The sequence below is a fragment of the Arachis stenosperma genome, chromosome 1 (assembly GCF_014773155.1).
Source record: "Arachis stenosperma cultivar V10309 chromosome 1, arast.V10309.gnm1.PFL2, whole genome shotgun sequence".
Lineage (NCBI taxonomy): Eukaryota > Viridiplantae > Streptophyta > Magnoliopsida > Fabales > Fabaceae > Arachis > Arachis stenosperma.
This window is the reverse complement of record NC_080377.1, coordinates 114,591,763-114,611,712: the sequence shown is the minus strand read 5'-3', so window position 1 is coordinate 114,611,712 and position 19,950 is coordinate 114,591,763. Positions and strand designations below refer to the sequence as shown.

The 19,950-nt window shown below is 40.9% G+C and overlaps 1 protein-coding gene and 1 non-coding gene across 2 annotated transcripts; one reads left to right on the top strand and one right to left on the bottom strand.

Annotated features, from left to right (window-relative positions):
* Positions 1-3,418: 3,418 nt before the first annotated feature.
* Positions 3,419-3,524, bottom strand: LOC130947739 (small nucleolar RNA R71). Its single transcript, XR_009072786.1, has one exon. It is a non-coding gene; the product is annotated as a small nucleolar RNA R71 (small nucleolar RNA).
* Positions 3,525-5,966: 2,442 nt separating this feature from the next.
* Positions 5,967-7,100, top strand: LOC130983684 (uncharacterized). The gene has a single exon (XM_057907551.1). The coding sequence runs from the start codon at positions 5,967-5,969 to the stop codon at positions 7,098-7,100; it is 1,134 nt and encodes a 377-aa protein (XP_057763534.1).
* The last annotated feature ends 12,850 nt before the right edge of the window (positions 7,101-19,950 follow it).

Sequence of the window (19,950 nt, the reverse complement as noted above, 5' to 3'; positions counted from 1 at the left end):
CACATCTCCATGGAGATTTCGCCCTTCGGAATTCTCATATGGAAACCCCCGAGATATAGTGCTCAGATCACTGTCCAGGTACCGGAGCCTACACGCTTTATGTATCCGAAGGGATGCGAGTGGGATACTATTGCCTCAGACCTCACATCTCAACGCAAGCAGGACGAACTACCGCCCTTACACCGCCGCTGCCACCTCGACAGGTGGGATCCAACCGCCGTCCCTGCCAGGCGCAGAGCCTCTCATAATCTCAGTAAAAATAATATATCAATGGTTTTCAGAAAACATTTTCAGTACACATGGATCCATCATCTCAATCTGAGTTTCCGACTCATCTCAACCACTGTCAATTCATATCTTAGTTTCCACACATCAACAGTTCATCATTCCTCAGCATGGCAGAAACCTAGGGCTCCGTTTTCTAAGTTTTACAAATAATATCACCTAATATCCCTACATTATTTCCCAATGTTTTAAAAGTCTAAAACTAGTCCCAAGAGTCTGTGAATAGTGTTAAAGAAGCTTACAACCTTGTTGCGAAGGTAGAATAATTGAAAACAAATAAAATTTTGAGAAACAGGGCGTTTACAGCCACACAGGGGTGTGCGCGCGCACGCTCCGGAGAGTTTTAAAATGTGTGCGTCCGCACAGGCATCAAATCTTAAAGAAATCTGTTCACTCGCAAAACCTGTGCCAGCACCCCCAACAGATTGGCCATCCTAACATGTGCGTGCGCACAGGTCTGTGCATACGCACAGGTTGAAAATTTCCCTTGGTGTGTTCGCGCACAAGCTGTGCTAACGCTGCGAGCAGATTGCCTGCCTCTGTGTGTGCGTCAGCATGGGTCTGTGCATGTGCACAGGTTGGAATTCTTGTAGAGGTGTTGATGATTCCATATTTGACGATGATTTTTGGTTAGAATTGAATGGATTTTGTCACATAAACTCACACTTATTCCCTTGAATAGCATGCTTTTTATTTTTCCTCCCAAATTGTGCTTGATTTTGAAAATATGCTCGTTTGTGCTTAGTTTGATCTATTTTTATTCCGTTTGCCTTCCATTCGATACCCTGATGTTTTTGTGAGTGATTTCAGGTGTATAAGGTAGGAATAGGTTGGAGAAAATGGACGAAGAGCTTGCAAAGTAGAGGAAATATGAAGAATCAAAGGAGGTGAGCTCAAAGACATATGAGTCCACACAGTCTCTCGTGCATCCGCACAGAAGCCCAAGCAGAGTGCGTGGATCAATTCGAGCGCGTCGCGCATCCCGCTAAGCATCGCCTAGTGTGCGTGCGCACAAACACTTGTGCATACGCACAGGAGGGAATTTTCACAGAATGTGCGGACGCACACGCCTGTGCATCCGCACAGGTGTCCGCGCGTGACTTCATTAGAAAGGCACGTGACTCGTGATTTGGGGGCTTTGGAGGCCCATTTCTGAAGTCTTTTAGCTCATATTGGAGGGGAAATGAAGGACATAACATAGCATAGCATTAGAATAGTTTTAGGAGTAGAATATAAGGTTTTTAGTTTTAGTTTTCTCTAAGTTTTCTCATCTTCTCCATTAGGGTTTTAGCCATTTCCATTTTTGATCATTGGATTTTTCTAATCTCATTGTAAGTATTCTCTTGTTATTACTCTTTATAGTTATATTATCTTTACTCTTTCTTCTCATTCAAGTTATAGTTCAATTTTGCTTCTCTTTTGCAATTTCACTTTCTTGTTGATGAGTTTGATGTTTGGTGTTTGTTCTATGCTTTCTTATGCTATCCTTGTTGATTGAGATCAATTGTTGCTTTTAATTTCAAGTCTTTTCTTATTTTTCTAATGTTTAAGCTTTTTGTCCACCAAGTGTTTGACAAAATGTCAACATGGTTTTAGGCTAAATTTTTGTCTCTTGGCTTGGGCAAAGTGAGCAATTGGGCTCCTAGAGTTGGAATGTCCAACATTTAGTGTCAATTCTTGGATTGTTAATTGTTCTTACTCCCACTAATGGTAAGTTGTTGCTAAGGCAATTAGCAAGCAATTTACGATTTGTGGGTTAAGAACACTTATACTCATTTAACTTACCTTTCGATGTGAGGGTTGATCAAGTGAGATTAATTCAACATAATTGGCATAGATGTGGTTCCAACAAGGAAAGGACCCTTAGCTCACTCCAAGCCAAGACCCCTTTTCATGCTTTCAATTTTTCATGCATTGCTATGTTAATCTCTTTTATACTTTACTTGTTTATAGTACATAGTCGGTTCTTTAATTTCTTCATTAGTTCAATCATTACAATTTTGCATGTTCTTTTATTGCTTTATATGTTCATTTCTTCATTGACAACCCCTTGATCACTACAACCAGAATTTGCACACTCATTGCCTTTTAAGTGATTCCTTGGGAGATGACCCGGGAGTCAATTACTCTCGGTTTTTAAATTGGTTTTGAGTTGTGACGCATCTTGTGAATTTTCAAATTGGTCGGCAACTAATCGTTGGGTTTAGGTCTATACTAGCAACGTTAGTCCTATTTTGAGAAATCCCAACTCATACGATTAGGCGCCGTCAAATTTTTGGTGTCGTTGCTGGGGAGTTCACTTTAAGTGCAATGAGTTCCATGATTTTGGTTGTGTAAATATGTGAATAGTGTGAATAGTTGATTTTTGGTTTGCTACTTGGCATTAACTATAGATACTACTTTTCTTTTTAGTTATTCTTGGTAGTTGTAGATTGTTAAGTTAGTTCTTGCTTACTTGCCTACTTTTGTTTTGCCTTTCATAATTGCATGCTTTCATTGCCTTCTCAGTTGAATGACACGGTCGCTTCCAGACCCGAGCTTGGCCACTTTTGACCCGGAAATTGAAAGAACTTTAACTCCTATAAGGCAAGCTCGGCGCTGGCTAGCTTTCGTGAATAGTGAGGCGGGCTCCCTTGAGGACCATTCCCATTCACTATCACCACCTATCCGTGACTATAATTCTCCAATCAATGAGGAGACTCTATATTCCTCTGTGGAAAATACTGAATTATCCTTGAGTAACTCAGGTGACACCGTCATGGCGGACCCACCTCGAAGGATTACCTTGAAGGAAGTCGGAGCTCCAGATCTTGCCTTGCAACCACTTCAGATTTTATATCCGGCCTTGGATCCAAATTTTAAGCTTAAGTCTGGCACAATCAACTTGCTCCCCAAGTATAATGGATTCCCTGGGAAAGATCCTCTGAAGCACCTTAAGGATTTCCAGGTTGCATGTGCAACTGCGAGAAGATATGGAGCGGATGAAGCCGCAGTGTTGGTCTTCACTTTCCATTTTTCCTTGGAAGCAAAAGCGAAGGAATGGTTTTATACTCAGCCGGGGGAAGCTTGATCCAATTGGGACTCGTTGCGGAAAGAATTTTTGGAGAAGTTCTACCCTCCTCAGAAAATAAACAAGCTGCGAAGAGAGATCTCTTGCTTTGTGCAACGAGTTGAGAGACTTTGTATGAATATTGGGAGAGATTTAAGAAGTTACTGGAGGCTTGCCCTCACCACCGGATTGATGAGTTAGTTCTGATAAGTTATTTCTGTCAAGGAATGCACCACCAAGACAAGCTTCTCCTAGATGCCGTAAGTGGAGGATCTTTGATAAAAAAAAAAGACCGGAGCAGAAGCATGGGAAGTTATATCGGACCTAGCAGATTCTACTCAACACTCTACGGCTAGAAGTTCACAACCAAAAGCTGTGAGTGAGGTCTCTCCCTCTGGAGATGCAATTTTGACAAAGACCCTTGGTGAGATGACAATTTTGTTGAAGCAAATCACCCAAGGACAACAAATCCCTCAAGCTTTGATAAATACTCCACCTCAACCTCCTAGGACCGAAGGACCACCAAGGATATGTGGTGTCTGTGCTTGTACTACTCATTACACCGATGAGTGCCCTCAAATCCAAGAGGACACTACATTGGCGGTTGCTAACCCTTACTCGCAAAGACCCAATTACAACCAAGGATCCTACCCACAAGGAGGTAATTAAAATCAAAGGTGGAGAGATAACTCAAACCAAAGGTGGAACCAATCTCCCCAAGCTCAACCTAACCAAAATGCTCAAGTCTACTACCATCCATTCCCCCAAGGTCAACCACAATACCAACAACCATACCAACAACCCCCACAACCTCCATCTCAAGTGAAGTATCAACATCCAAACAGCCGATCCAATCCCTCTCAAATTAACCAAGCCCTTCCCTCCAATCAATCCCACTTGAATGACACAATTCACACGTTCATGCAAGAACAAAGAGAGTTCCATAAGAAACAAGATGCTTACATGGCTACAATAGCCGAAGCCCTTACCCGTTTGAGCTTCTGATGAGCGGATAATTTATACGGTTTTTGGCATTGTTTTTAGGTAGTTTTTAGTATGATCTAGTTACTTTTAGGGATGTTTTCATTAGCTTTTATGTTAAATTCACATTTCTGGACTTTACTATGAGTTTGTGTGTTTTTCTGTGATTTCAGGTATTTTCTGGCTGAAATTGAGGGACCTGAGCAAAACTCTGATAAGAGGCTGACAAAGGACTGCTGATGTTGTTGGAATCTGACCTCTCTGCACTCAAAATGAATTTTCTGGAGTTACAGAGCTCAAAATGGCACGTGCTCAACGGCGTTAGAAATTCGACATCTAGAGCTTTCCAGCAACATATAATAATCCATACTTTATTTGAGATTTGACGACGTAAACTGGCGCTTAACGCCAGTTCCATGCTGCATTCTCGAGTCAAACGCTAGAAACACGTCACGAACCAGAGTTGAACACCCAAAACACGTTACAACTTGGCGTTCAACTCCAAGAGAAGCCTCAGCTCGTGGATAGATCAAGCTCAGCCCAAGCACACACCAAGTGGGCCCCGGAAGTGAATTTATGCATCAATTACTTACCTCTGTAAACCCTAGTAGCTAGTTTAGTATAAATAGAACTTTTTACTAGTCTATTAGATATCTTTGATTGTATTATTCAATCTTTTGGACGTTTAGTTCTTAGATCTGAGGGCTGGCCATTCGGCAATGCCTGAACCTTTCACTCATGTATTTTCAATGGTGGAGTTTCTACACACCATAGATTAAGGGTGTGGAGCTCTGCTGTACCTCAAATTTTAATGCAATTACTACCATTTTCTATCCAATTCGATTTATTCCTGTTCTAAGATATTCGTTGCACTTCAACTTGATGAATGTGATGATCTGTGACACTCATCATCATTCTCACCTATGAACGCACGTGATTGACAACCACTTCCGTTCTACCTTAGACCGGGCGCATATCTCTTGGATTCCTTAATCAGAATCTTCGTGGTATAAGCTAGAATTGATGGCAGCATTCATATGAATCCGGAAAGTCTAACCTTGTCTGTGGTATTCCGAGTAGGATTCCGGGATTGAATGACTATGACGAGCTTCAAACTCCTGAAGGCTAGGCGTTAGTGACAGACGCAAAAGAATCACTGGATTCTATTCCAACCTGGTTGAGAACCGACAGATGATTAGCCGTGCTATGACAGAGCATTTGGACCATTTTCACTGAGAGGATGGGATGTAGCCATTGACAACGGTGATGCCCTACATACAGCTTGCCATAGAAAGGAGTGATGAAAAACTAGAAGGAAGAAGTAGGAAAGCAGAGATTCAGAAGGAACACAACAGCTCCTTACACCTATCTGAAATTCCCACCATTGAATTACATGAGTAACTTTATCTTTATTTTCTGTTTATTTTATTATCTTTATTTAAACCAATAATTTCTTAATCCAGTTAAATCCGCCTGACTGGGATTTACAAGATGACCATAGCTTGCTTCATACCAACAATCTCTGTGGGATCAATCCTTACTCACGTAAGGTATTACTTGGACGATCCAGTACACTTACTGGTTAGTTGTGCGAAGTTGTGACAAAGTGTGATTCACGTTTGAGAGCACCAAGCCTTTGGAGCCATTGTTGATGATCACAATTTCGTCCACCACCCTCCCTCCTCAACCCACACAAAGCGTCAAACAAGCTTCAACCTCAAGTAGTTTGCCCTCCCAACCTCAACCCAATCCTAAAGGAAGCATAAATGCCATTACTCTTAGAAGTGGTACCAAGTTGGATAAGAATGCAGCTATACCTTCAAAGTTGAATGAGGGGACAAATAATGAGGAGGTAAGAGATGAAGTAGAGGTGATGAGGAGTGAAGATGAAAATATTGATAAAGATGAGGAAGAACCACCAAAAGTCAAGGATCCAAAGAAAAATACCTTGCTTGAAGAGCCTTTGTCCATTCCATTCCTAACTATAGCCAAGAAAGCAAAGAAGCAAGAAGATCTTGACCCCACTGTGGTGGAAGTTTTTGAGAAAGTTGAAGTCACCGTCCCTCTCTTTCAAGCCATTCAACAAGTGCCAAAATATGCCAAGTTCCTCAAGGATATTTGCACTCACAAAGACAAGCTTGGCAACCTCAACAAAAAGATGGTAGATGACTCTATCTCCTCTTTACTTCCTGAAAAATGCAATGATCCCGGCCCATGTTTGGTCACTTATTTAATTGGTGGGACTAAGTTCATGGACTGTATGTGCGATTTGGGGGCGTGTGTGAGCATCATGCCGCTCTCCATCTATGAGAGATTGAACTTAGCACCCCTTAAGAGATCCGGGGCGAGGTTTGTGTTAGCTGACAAGAGTATTGTGTCCGTTGTGGGGATTGCAGAGAATGTCATAGTCAATATTCAAGGATTGCTCTTTCCAGCTGGTTTTCACATCTTAGAGACCCCTCCTATTGACTCAACCAAGCCATCATCGATACTCCTTAGAAGACCCTTCTTGAAGACGGCCCGTTTCAAGTTAGATGCACATATGGGAGTCTATTCTTTTGAGGAGGATGGAAAGTTAGTTAAGTTCACTTTGGAGTACTCCAACAAATCCATCCTTGAAGCTTACTCTATTTTTGGGTGCAGCACGGTTGTGGACAAAGTGAGTGAAGATGGCAAGGAGCAAGGAAAAGAGGATAGTGCAAAGGAGTCAAATTCAAAGGATCATATTCAACCAAAGCAAGCCAAGGAGTTGGAAATTTTCCTCCTTGGGGAAGTTCCTAAGTGACCAATAAAGCTATGCAAGTCCAACTTAGGACTCTAAACCAAAGTGCTTGGTGGGAGACACCCCACCATGGTGACATTTTCTAATTCTATCTCTTGTTTATATCTTTTTGAAATATTTGTTTTTTTGTGATATGATGCTTAGCTTATGTTTGTTTGATGATTTTGAGTTGAATAAGTGAAATTACTTGTGGATGATGAATTTGTGCTTAATTGAATGATTTGAGATAGGTAGGTTGTTGTGCCAAGGTTAGGAACCTTAGTTTTGAAGAGAAAATAAAATTCTGAAACAGGGCAACTGTGCGCACCAAGCTGTGCGTGGGCACAACTCTGTGTTTTTAGCGACCTGTACGGCCGCACAAGCCTGTGCGTCCGCACACGCCTTGACGTGCCCTCTGGTCACAGCGCCAGCACAGCCTGTGCGTGTGCACTACCACTTTTTCTCTAATCTGTGCGTACGCACATCTGTGTGCGTATGCACAAGTTCCCTTTTGCGCTTCATCTGTGCGGCCGCACAGACGTGTGCGTCTGCACGCCTTTTGCAAGCCCCTTTGGTGGGGACGAGGGAACGACCTGTGTGTGGGAACAACCTTCCCCATTCTTATCCTCTGTGCGTGCGCACGGACCTATATGCACACGCACACCTGCTCTCGTCCACATAAAATAAAAAGGGGAAGTCCCTTTGTGCACTCGCTCGCTTTTGTGCGCCCGCACGACCTTTTGCAACCTCTTTGGTTGCAGCGTTCGCACACTATGTGCGTTCGTACCCTTCCATGTTTTTCTATCTATGCGTGATAAACCACTATTTTATGGTTTATCTAGTGCTCAATTGAGTGGTTTTTATCAAACTTTTGCACACTTATTCATACAAATTGCATGGTTTTACAATTCCTTCCTAGTTTTGTTATATGGTTGAAAACTTGCTTCCTAAGCCTCTAATTTGTGTATTTTAATTCCCCTCTCTACCATTCGATGTCGTGATCTATGTGTTCAATGATTTCAGGCTTTATAGGGCAGGAATGGCTTCGAGGATGGAGAGGAAGCTTGCAAAAATGGAAGGAGCGCAAGAAATAAAGGAGACAATCAGCAAGGAGCGACGCACACGCATGGCTCACGCGTGAGCGTGAATTGGAGTTCACTTAACGACGCGTGCGTGTGCCTGACGCGTGCGCGTGACAAGGAAAATCGCCAAATGACGCGCACGCATGAGTGACGCATATGTGTGACATGCGCGATCTGCAGAAATTGCACAAAATGCTGGGGGCAATTTCGGGCCAATTTTAGACCCAGTTTTTGGACTAGAAACATAGAATAGAGCCAGGGAACAGCAGAGACTCAAGACACATTCTCATTCAGTATAGTTTTAGCTTTAGTTTTGAATCTTAGAGAGAATTCTACTTCTTCCTCTAGGTTTTCTTCACATTCATAGTTTCTATTAGAGTATTATTGCTTTTGCTTGGGATATTGACAAGAGTCATCACCTCCATTGAAGTTTCATTTACTCTAGTTTGTTTCCTTTGTCCATTACTCTTTCATATCCTTAATCCTTGTTCAGAGTTACAATTGGATTGTTTTTAGAATTTATTAATGCAAAGAACTATTTTTACTTTTGATTAATTTTCAGTTATTGTTTATTATGTCCTCCTTTTATTCCTCTCTTAATTATGTGAAAGTTATATTCATGATAATGGAGTAGTTCCCTAACTTGATTGGGAGTTGATTAAGAGGAGAACCTTGAGTTGGAATACTCAAGTGTTAATCCTAATTGGGAGTTGTTGGCTGACTCTCTAGTCTCCGACTCTAATCCTTTCTTAGGAAAGGATTAGGACACGAGCGATAGGGTTAGTTGGTTAGCTACTTGACTTTCCCTTATTATATAAGGGATAACCAAGTAGAACAACAACCTTTTTATTATTACACTTGGGAAAATTCAACAAGGATAGAACTTCCAATTAATCTCCTCCCGATCAAGACTTTTAATTGAATTATATAAATTCTCTCGTTAATTTCCGTTGCTTAAATTCACCACTATTTATTTTTCTGTTTCTTAACTCAAAAATTTCTTGGAAAACCTCTGACAAATAAGCTGCACTCTTTTGTCAACTCGTTGGAAGCGACCTGGGACTCATACTCCAAGTATTTTTATTCTAAAATTGTGACAACCCTTTTCTAAATTGATAAGTGGATTTTAGTCGGTTGAGAACTGTACTTGCAACGTTGTTTCCTCTATAAATTCTTAATCGGCAAATTTCCGCCACGTCAATTTTTGGCACCGTTTCTGGGGAGTTGCAACAGTGTGCTAATTTATTGGTTGGATTTATTTATTTGCATTTTATTTTCTTTTATTTTATAACCATGAGCTGTATGTTTCTTTCACTGAATGACGCGTTCACTACCTAATCTAAGCCTACCCGCATTTGATCCTGGAATTGAAAGAACTATTTCATGTATTAGGCGAGCTCGGTGTCAGTTAGTCCTATCTAAGGACGAATTTGAAACGTCATTTAAGGAAGAAACAAGCTCCCTTTCTACTAATTTGGTTGATTTACACACAAAGAACATGGCGGCTCCCAGGAGGATTACTCTACAGGAAGCTGGAGCTCCAGACTTTAGACTGCCACCTTTCTAAGCGCGTCATCAAAATTTGGGTGCAGATATTGAAATGAAGACTGCACTAATCAATCTACTGCCAAAGTTTCATGGCTTACCTGCTCAAGAGCCTCTCAAGCACCTCAGAGATTTTCAGACAGCCTATTCTACTGTTAGGCGTAATGGTGCAGCTGAGACTTCTATTCTGCTAACTGCCTTCCCATTTTCTCTTGAGGAAAAGGCGAGGGACTGGTACTACACTCAACCTAAAGCAGTTATTACTAACTAGGATATGCTTAGAAGAGAATTCTTAGAAAAATACTTTCCGACTGGAGTTACTGATAGACTGAGGAAAGAAATTTCAATGATTCTTCAAGGCGAATCCGAGACACTTTACGAATATTGGGAGCGCTTCAATAATGTCCTAGACGCATGCCCCCACCACATGATTGACAAGTTGGTGTTGATAAGCTACTTCACACAGGGCATGAAACCTCAGGACAAGACTACATTGGATGGTGCGAGTAATGGTTATCTAAAAAAGTACAAGACCACGGAGGAAGCGTGGCAACTGATCAATGACCTAGCTGAGTCTGCTCAGAATCACAGGCATAGGAACAACCATCCCAAGGCTATGGCAGAGGTTTCCTCTAGCAATTAGACTACTGCTCTCACACAGAGTCTATGTGAGATGACTAACCTACTGAAGCAGATACATCTGAACCATAACCAATCACATCCCTCCTCACCACAACATAGTTGGGGCACGAAATTGTGATCTCAATGGCGCCAACAACTTGGTATGCACAATTGTAAACTCAACTCTTTTTCACAATTGCTCACAACTAACCAGCAAGTGCACTGGGTCGTTCAAGTAATAAACCTTACGTGAGTAAGGGTCGATCCCACGGAGATTGTCGGCTCGAAGCAAGCTATGGTCATCTTGTAAATCTCAGTCAGGCGGATTCAAATGGTTATGAAGTTTTAATAATTTAAAAGATAAATAAACATAAAATAAAGATAGAGATACTTATGTAATTCATTTGTGGGAATTTCAGATAAGCGTAGGGAGATACGTTGTTCCTTCTGAATCTTTGCTTTCCTACTACCTTCCTTTAATCCTTCATACTCCTTTCTATGGCAAGCTGTATGTTGGGTGTCACCATTGTCAATGGCTACTTCTCGTCCTCTCAGTGAAAATGGTCCTCTACAATTTTTGTACGGCTAATCAACTGTTAGATTTCTCGTCTCGGATGAAAAATACCATACACAGATATCGTATGGCTAATCAACTGTTGGTTCTCGATCGTGTAGGAATAGGATTTACTATCCTTTTGCGTCTGTCACTATGCCCTACAGTCACGAGTTTGAAGCTCGTCACAGTCATCTCATCCCAGACCCTACTCGGAATACCACAGACAAGGTTTAGACTTTCCGGATCTCAAGAATGCTGCCAATGGATTCTAGCCTATACCACAAAGATTCTAATCTCGGATTCAGATGCCCCATTGTTAGCGGGAATCGATGTGAATCGTTGATTAGAAACCCAAGAGATATACATTCAAGCTTGTTTTCATGTAGAACGGAAGTGGTTATCAATCACACGTTCATAAGTGAGAATGGTGATGAGTGTCACATAATCATCACATTCATCATGTTCTTTTGTGCGAATGAATATCTTAGAATAAGAATAAGCATGAATTGAATAGAAGAACAATAGTACTTTGCATTAATACTCAAGGAACAGCAGAGCGCCACACCTTAATCTATGGTGTGTAGAAACTCCACCGTTGAAAATACATAAGAATGAGGTCTAGGCATGGCCGAATGGCCAGCCTCCCCAAATGGCATATGAATTCAAAAACAGGGAAAAAGACCCCTAGTACAATAGTAAAAAGTTCTATTTATACTAAACTAGTTACTAAGGTTACAAAATTAAGTAAATGATGCAGAAATCCACTTCCGGGCCCACTTGGTGTGTGCTTGGGCTGAGCATTGAAGCTTTTACGTGTAGAGGCTTTCTGTGGGATTAAATGCCAGTTTGTAACTTGTTTCTGGCATCTGACTCTAGCTTGCAACTTGTTTTTGGCGTTTAACGCCATAATAGGGCAGAAAGCTGGCGTTGAACGCCAGTTTGCGTCATCTAAACTCGGGCAAAGTATGAACTATTATATTGCTGGAAAGCCCTGAATGTCTACATTCCAACGCAATTGAGAGCGCGCCATTTGGACTCCTGTACCTCTAAAAATTCCATTTTGAGTGCAGGGTGGTCAGAATCCAACAGCATCTGCAGTCCTTTGTCAGCCTCTGAATCAGATTTTTGCTCAAGTCCCTCAATTTTAGCCAGAAAATACCTGAAATCACAGAAAAACACACAAACTTATAGTAAAGTCCAAAAATGTGAATTTTGCTAAAAAACTAATAAAAATATACTAAAAAGTGACTAAATCATACTAAAAACTATCTAAAAACAATGCCAAAAGGCGTATAAATTATCCGCTCATCAATACTCAATAACTGGTTCCTTAGAGAATATGTGGAATATGTGCCGATTATATTCATTACACTGATGAATGTCCACAGCTCCAACATGAGGACAACACCTTGGCAACTACTCACAATTTCTATGACTGCCCAAATCAAGGATACTATCAACAAGGCGGCAACTATAACCAAGGTAGGAACTTTAACCAAATTTGGCAAGACAACTCCAACCAGGGGTGGAGAGATACTTCCAACCAAGGCTGGGGGGACAACCATAATAAAGTAGGCAGAGACAACTAAGGAAATCAGATGTGGAATAATCATAACACCCAGCAAAACCGGTATCAGCAGAATCCTCCATATCAACAGCAGAACCAGAACCAGCCTTACAGAGCACCTCACCTAAGGCAATCCCAAGCATCTCAGCAGACCCCTGAGATTACTTACCCCCTTCCTCTTCTTATGACGAGTTGTTACACTCTATTGATCAAAGACAGAAGACCATGGAGAACAACCTTACTTCTACCTTAAACGGTCTGAATTCTACTTTACAAGCTCTCATCTCACAGATTGGATCAATGAATGCCTCCAACAATCAGCCAGCCAGCTCAAATACACTTCCTTCTCAACCCTTACCCAAACCCAAAGGAGGAATCAATGCCATTATTTTGAGGTCCGGAACTACACTGCAAGAGAGGAATCAGGACAAGCCAAGCCCACAAGAACACGCCCCAATTGAGGACATGGTTGAAGTGGAGGATGTCGAAGAGGAAGATGAAGTACAAGACATGGTTGGGGAAGAAGCAACTTAACCAGAGAATAGCTAATCTAAGACAACTGAAGCTACCAGAGACGCATCCCTATTCCATTTCCACACCTGGCAAGGAAGCCCAGAATGCAGATGGAATTCGATCCCAAAATGGTAGAAATCTTCAAAAAGGTTGAGGTAACTGTTCTCCTTTTTGATGTTATTCAGCATGTCCTAAATATGCAAAGTTTCTAAAGGATTTGGGCATGCATAAGGATAATATCAATGAATTAGAAACCATTCCTTTAGGTAGTTCCATATCTGCTTTAATGGGGGGTATACCTGAAAAATGTAGTGACCCAGGTCCATGCATGGTTAACTGTACAATTGGATGTGTAATATTTTCTGATTGCATGTGTGATTTAGGAGCGTGCGTGAGTATTATGCCTTTGTCTATATATGATGCTTTGAGGCTCCCTCCATTAAAAAGGTCGGCAGCTCGTTTTGTGTTAGTAGATAAAAGCATTATTACAGTGGTTAGAATTGCTGAGGACGTGCTGGTGAGCATTAAGGGGCTCACGTTTCCCATTCACTTCTATATCTTGGAGATGCCCTAAAATGACTCAGGAAGACCGCTATCCATCTTGCTCGGAAGACCATTCCTGAAGACCTCAAAGTTCAAGTTGGATGCATTCCCAGGAACGTATTCTTTTGAGATAGACGGCCGAGCAGTGAGCTTCAATCTGAATGAGGCTATGAAGCACCCTCTAGAAGACCATTCCATGTAATGCACCGGCAACGTTCCAAAGATGCATGATGAGTATTTTCTCAGATCTCCTTAAAGACTGTATGGAAGTTTTCATGGATGACTTTAGTGTATACGGTGATTCCTTTAACCTTTGCATGGATAGTTTATCTAGGGTATTAGGCAGGTGTGTTAGTTCAAACCTTGTTTTGAATATTGAAAAGTGTCATTTTATGGTCAAACAAGGTATTGTTCTAGGACATGTTGTCTCTAATACCGGTATTTCTGTAGATCCAGCAAAGGTAGATGTCATTTCTAGTTTACCTTACCCATCCTCAGTGAGTGGGATTGTATCCACAGAGATTGATAGATTTGAGCAATTTTAATCAATTGGTGAATTAGTCAAGCTCAACAGGATAAATTGTAAGTACAGAATTATAAATGGCAGGAACATAAATGGCAAAGGAATAAAAGAAAGCAATAAACTGCAAAAATGGAAATAACAGGAATGTAAAGGGGAATGGGATTTTGCAAAATGTAAGTAAAGCTATAAAAGAATGGGAGAGATACTAATGGGGAAATTCATTGGGATTAGGAGATATTGTCTCTTTGGATTAAATCCAGCTCATATCCTCTTCAATCATGCAACTCATTGACCTCTTGGCAATCATGATTGATTGAGCCCCAATCCCTTGGTGACTCAATCTCTCAGATCTTGATCAATAGCCAATTCCTTGGTCTAATTGCTCATGAAGAGAGATATGCTTGGTCCCTGATTATAACACACATCATCATAGGTCCAAGTAGAGGGAGGATTGTATGTCACTATATCCAAACACCAAAACCCAGATTCTACTCAATTGTGAGAAGGGATTTCTAGCATTGTTTCATTTTTCCTTTTCCAGGGTTCCCATGAAACCCATTTTGCATTCAATCTCTTTTTCAAGTTAATTAAAGAGAAGAAAAAATTTACTATCATTAATCCATCAAGTACAATAGAGCTCCCTATCTCAATGAGAGGGAATTTAGCTACTTATATCTCAAAGAGAAAGTACAAAAGATGGAAGAGATGAAGTGTGGAAAGTAAAAGTGAAATCCCCAAAACTAAACTCTGTGACTTGCTAACCCTTTTTCAATACTTTCAAGGGTATTTATACTACTCCTAGATATAGAAAATAAAGAAAAATTACAAAAGTGAAGAAAATTACAATTTGGAGGGAAAAGAAACTCAACAAACGTGATCTTTCAGCTGGCGTGTGACTGGCGCTTCTCTGGCGTGTCACCCTCCTTCTGTTTCTGATTTGGCGTGCCACGCCTCTTCATTCAAGTGGCACGCCGTCCTCTGTTTAACCCCTGGCTTGCCACGCCTTCGAGCCAAAGTGGCACGCCCAGGACATTTTACATGGCCAAGTAACCTGGCGTGCAACGCCTTCGACACCAAGTGGCACGCCCAAGGTCATCTTCCTTATCTCCATGCTTTTGGAAATTTGTACCAACGTGACACGCCCAAGGTCTGACGTGCCACGCCCTTCTTAAAGCTTCACACTCTTGATGGCATGCCACGCCTTGTCATCCAAGTGGCACGCTTGAGTTCATTGGCTCCTCTTCTTCCTCTCTGGAAAATACTACCAGCGTGCCACGCCATGAGACTGGCGTGTCACGCCCTTCATTTGCTCCATCATCTTCCTTGCATGCCATGCCTGATCTCCCAAGTGGCACGCCTGAGTTCACTAGCCCTTTAATTCCTCCTCTGGAAAGCACTACCTGCGTGCCACGTCATGAGACTGGCGTGTCACGCCCTTCATTTGCCATGGTCCTAGAGATTGGCATGCCACGCCTGGATGTTCAAGTGGCACGCCAAAGTGAGATGATTGAGCTGGCGTGCCACGCCTTCGATACCAAGTGGCACGCCCAGCTTTATTTGGCCTCTTTAGGTGCTGGCATGCCACGCCTCATCACTCAAGTGGCACGCCTTAGTGGGACTTCTTGAGCTGGCGTGCCACGCCTTCGATACCAAGTGGCACGCCGAGCTTTTGCATTGTCTCCTTGTTCACTGGCGTGCCACGCCTTGTTTCTCAAGTGGCACGCCCATTCAATTGTGGGTCTCATAGGCTTGGCGTGCCATGCCTTGGTCCTCAAGTAGCACGCCCAAGTGAACTCTGCGGTTGGCGTGCCACGCCTTCGACACAAAGTGGCACGCCATAGTGATGGTTCTTCTAGTAACGAATTGACGTGCCACGCCCTGTTTCTGGCGTGCCACGCCCCTTTGATGGTCTTCATTTTTGCTCTCTGGAATGTTGTACCAGCGTACCACGCCCAGCTTCTGGCGTGCCACGCCAATACATTTTTGTGGTGTTTGTTCCAAGTGGCATGCCTGCTTCACACGCCCCACTTGTTTTGTTATTTTCTTTCTCATTTTTGATGTCTTCTCCATCTGATATTCAGCACAAACTCATTTCAAAGCAATGTACTATGATATTCATTAATTAACGTATGAATTTCAATGATAAAATAAGATTATGCCTCTTTTATGGTCATTTTTATGCAAGAAAAAGGGTAGATGATTGATGAGCGGATAATTTATACGCTTTTTGGCATTGTTTTTAGTATGTTTTAGTTAGTTTTTATTATATTTTTATTAGTTTTTAGTTAAAATTCACTTTTCTTGACTTTACTATGAGTTTGTCTGTTTTTCTGTGATTTCAGGTATTTTCTGGCTGAAATTGAGGGACCTGAGCAAAAATCTGATTCAGAGGCTGAAAAGGACTGCAGATGCTGTTGGATTCTGACCTCCCTGCACTCGAAGTGGATTTTTTGGAGCTACAGAAACCTAATTGGCGCGCTATTAATTGCGTTGAAAATTAGACATCTTGGGCTTTCCAGCAATGTATAATAGTCCATACTTTGCCTGAGATTTGATGGCCCAAACAGGCGTTCCAAATCAGCTCAAGAATTCTGGCGTAAAACGCCAGAACTGGCACAAGAATGGGAGTTAAACGCCCAAACTGGCACAAAAGCTGGCATTTAACTTCACGAAAAGTCTCTACACATAGAAGCTTCAATGCTCAGCCCAAGCACACACCAAGTGGGCCCGGAAATAGATTTTTATGTAATTTACTCATCTTTGTAAACCCTAAGGTACTACTTCTCTACAAATAGGACCTTTTGCTATTGTATTTTCATCTTTAGATCTTTGAATCTTTTGATCACGTTTTGGGGGCTGGCCTCACGGCCATGCCTAGACCTTGTTCTTATGTATTTTTAACGGTGGAGTTTCTACACACCATAGATTAAGGTGTGGAGCTCTGCTGTACCTCGAGTATTAATGCAATTACTATTGTTCTTCTATTCAAATCGGCTTATTCTTGTTCGAAGATATCACTTCTTCCTCAACTTGATGAATGTGATGATCCGTGACACTCATCATCATTCTCACCTATGAACGTGTGCCTGACAACCACCTCCGTTCTACCTTCGATTGAGTGGATATCTCTTGGATCTCTTAATTGGAATCTTCGTGGTATAAGCTAGAATTGATGGCGGCATTCAAGAGAATCCGGAAGGTCTAAACCTTGTCTGTGGTATTCTGAGTAGGATTCAAGGATTGAATGAATGTGACGAGCTTCAAACTCCTGAAGGCTGGGCGTTAGTGACAGACGCAAAAGAATCACTGGATTCAATTCCATCCTGATTGAGAACCGACAGATGATTAGCCGTGCTGTGACAGAGCGCGTTGAACATTTTCACTGAGAGGACGGGACTGTAGCCACTGACAACGGTGATGCCCAACATATAGCTTGCCATGGAAAGGAGTAAGAAGGATTGGATGAAGACAGTAGGAAAGCAGAGAGACGGAAGGGACAAAGCATCTTCATACGCTTATCTAAAATTCTCACCAATGAATTACATAAGTATCTCTATCTTTATTTTATGTTTTATTATTAATCCTACATAAACATTTGAATCCGCTTGACTAAGATTTACAAGATGACCATAGCTTGCTTCATACCAACAATCTCCGTGGGATCGACCCTTACTCGCGTAAGGTTTATTACTTGGACGACCCAGTGCACTTGCTGGTTAGTTGTGCGAAGTTGTGATAAAGAGTTGAGATTGCAATTGAGCGTACCATGTTGATGGCGCCATTGATGATCACAATTTCGTGCACCAAAGTTTTTGGCGCCGTTGCCAGGGATTGTTTGAGTTTGGACAACTGACGGTTCATCTTGTTGCTTAGATTAGGTATTTTTCTTCAGAGTTCTTAAGAATGAATTCTAGTGTTTCAAGGTGATGTTCTTATCATCACCAAAGCTGATTGATTCTCATCAATTTAGCTCTTGAATGCAATGTCTTACTGAAGCTTGGCTAGCCATGTCTAATTTCTTTAGACTGAAGCTTTAGACTAACATTGCATGATTCCTGGAATTCTCATTAAGAATTTTGATATCCTTATTTTCTTTTTTACTCAATTTCCAAAAAATCCAAAAAAATTACAAAATCATAAAAACCAAAAATATTTTATGTTTCTTGTTGAGTCTAGTGTCTCATTTTAAGTTTGGTGTCAATTGCATGCTTCTATTCTTCTTGCATTTTTTCGAATTCAATCATGTGTCTTTATTGATCTTCAAGTTGTTCCTGATGATTTCCTTACTCTGATCTTTAAATTCTCTTGTCTTGAGTGTTTTGTTGTTTCTCATATGCATTCTCAATTTGTTAGTGTCAGTAGTATACAAACTTCTAAGTTTGGTGTCTTACATGCATTGTTTATTTGATCTTAGTGGCATTTTGATTATTCCTCATCATTAAAAATTCAAAAAAAAATTTAATTTGTGTCTTTTCAAGTCAATAATACAGAGAATTGAAGGTTCAGAACATACAGCAGAGGAATTACACAGAAAAAGCTGGGCGTTCAAAACGCCCCGTGAAGAAGGAAAACTGGCGTTTAAACGCCAGCCAGGGTGCCTGGCTGGGCGTTTAACGCCCAAAAGGGGTGAGTTTTTGGCGTTAAACGCCAGAATGGATACCATTCTGGGCGTTTAACGCCAGGATGGCACAAAAGGGAAGATTTTGTTTTTAATTCAAATTTTTTTAAGATTTCAAAATTTTTCAAAATCAAATCTTTTTCAAATCATATCTTTTCAATCAAATCTTTTTCAAAATCAATTTCTTTCCATTTTCAAAAATACTTGCTAACAATTAATGATTTGATTCAACATTTCAAGTATGTTGCCTTTTCTGTTGAGAAAGGTTTAACGTCTGAATCATATCTTTTAAATTTCTTGTTAGCCAAGTCATTAATTTTCAAAATCAAATCTTTTTAAATTGTTTTTCAATCATATCTTTTCAATCATATCTTTTTAAAACCATGACTTTTCAATCATATCTTATTAATCACATCTTTTTCAAAATAGTTTTCAATCACATCTTTTTTATTTCTAATTTCAAAATCTTTTTCAAAGATCACTTTATTTCTTTCCCAATCATATTTTTCGAAAATCATTCTTCAATTTTTCAAAATATTTTAAAATCTTTTTAATTTATTTTCGAAAATTTCTTCCCCTCTTTTTACATCCTTCTATTTATAGACTAACACTGCTCCTTAATGCACAATTCGAACTCCATCTTTCTTGATAAGTTCGAATTCTTCTACCTCTTCCTTCTATTTTTCTTTTCCTCTGACACCTCAAGAAATCTCTATACTGTGACATAGAGGATTCCATATTTTCTTGTTTTCTTCTCTTTCATATGAGCAGGAGCAAAGACAAAAGCATTCTTGTTGAGGCTGACCCTGAACCTGAATGGACCTTGAAGCGAAAGATAAGAGAAGCTAAGGCACAACTCTCTGTAGAGGACCTAACAAAAATCTTCAAAGAAGAAGAACCCATGGCAGCCGAAAACAACAACAATGCCAACAATGCAAGGAAGGTGATGGGTGACTTTACTGCACCTACTCCTGACTTTTATGGGAGAAGCATCTCTATCCCTGCCATTGGAGCAAACAACTTTGAGCTTAAGCCTCAATTAGTTTCTCTAATGCAACAGAATTGCAAGTTCTATGGACTTCCATTGGAATATCCTCATCAGTTTTTAGCTGAATTCTTACAAATCTGTGACACTGTCAAGACTAATGGGGTTGACCCTGAGGTCTACAGACTTATGCTATTCCCTTTTGCTGTAAGAGACAGAGCTAGGATATAGTTGGACTCGCAACCTAAAGAAAGCCTGAACTCTTGGGAAAAGCTAGTCAATGCCTTCTTGGCAAAGTTCTTTCCACCTCAAAAATTGAGT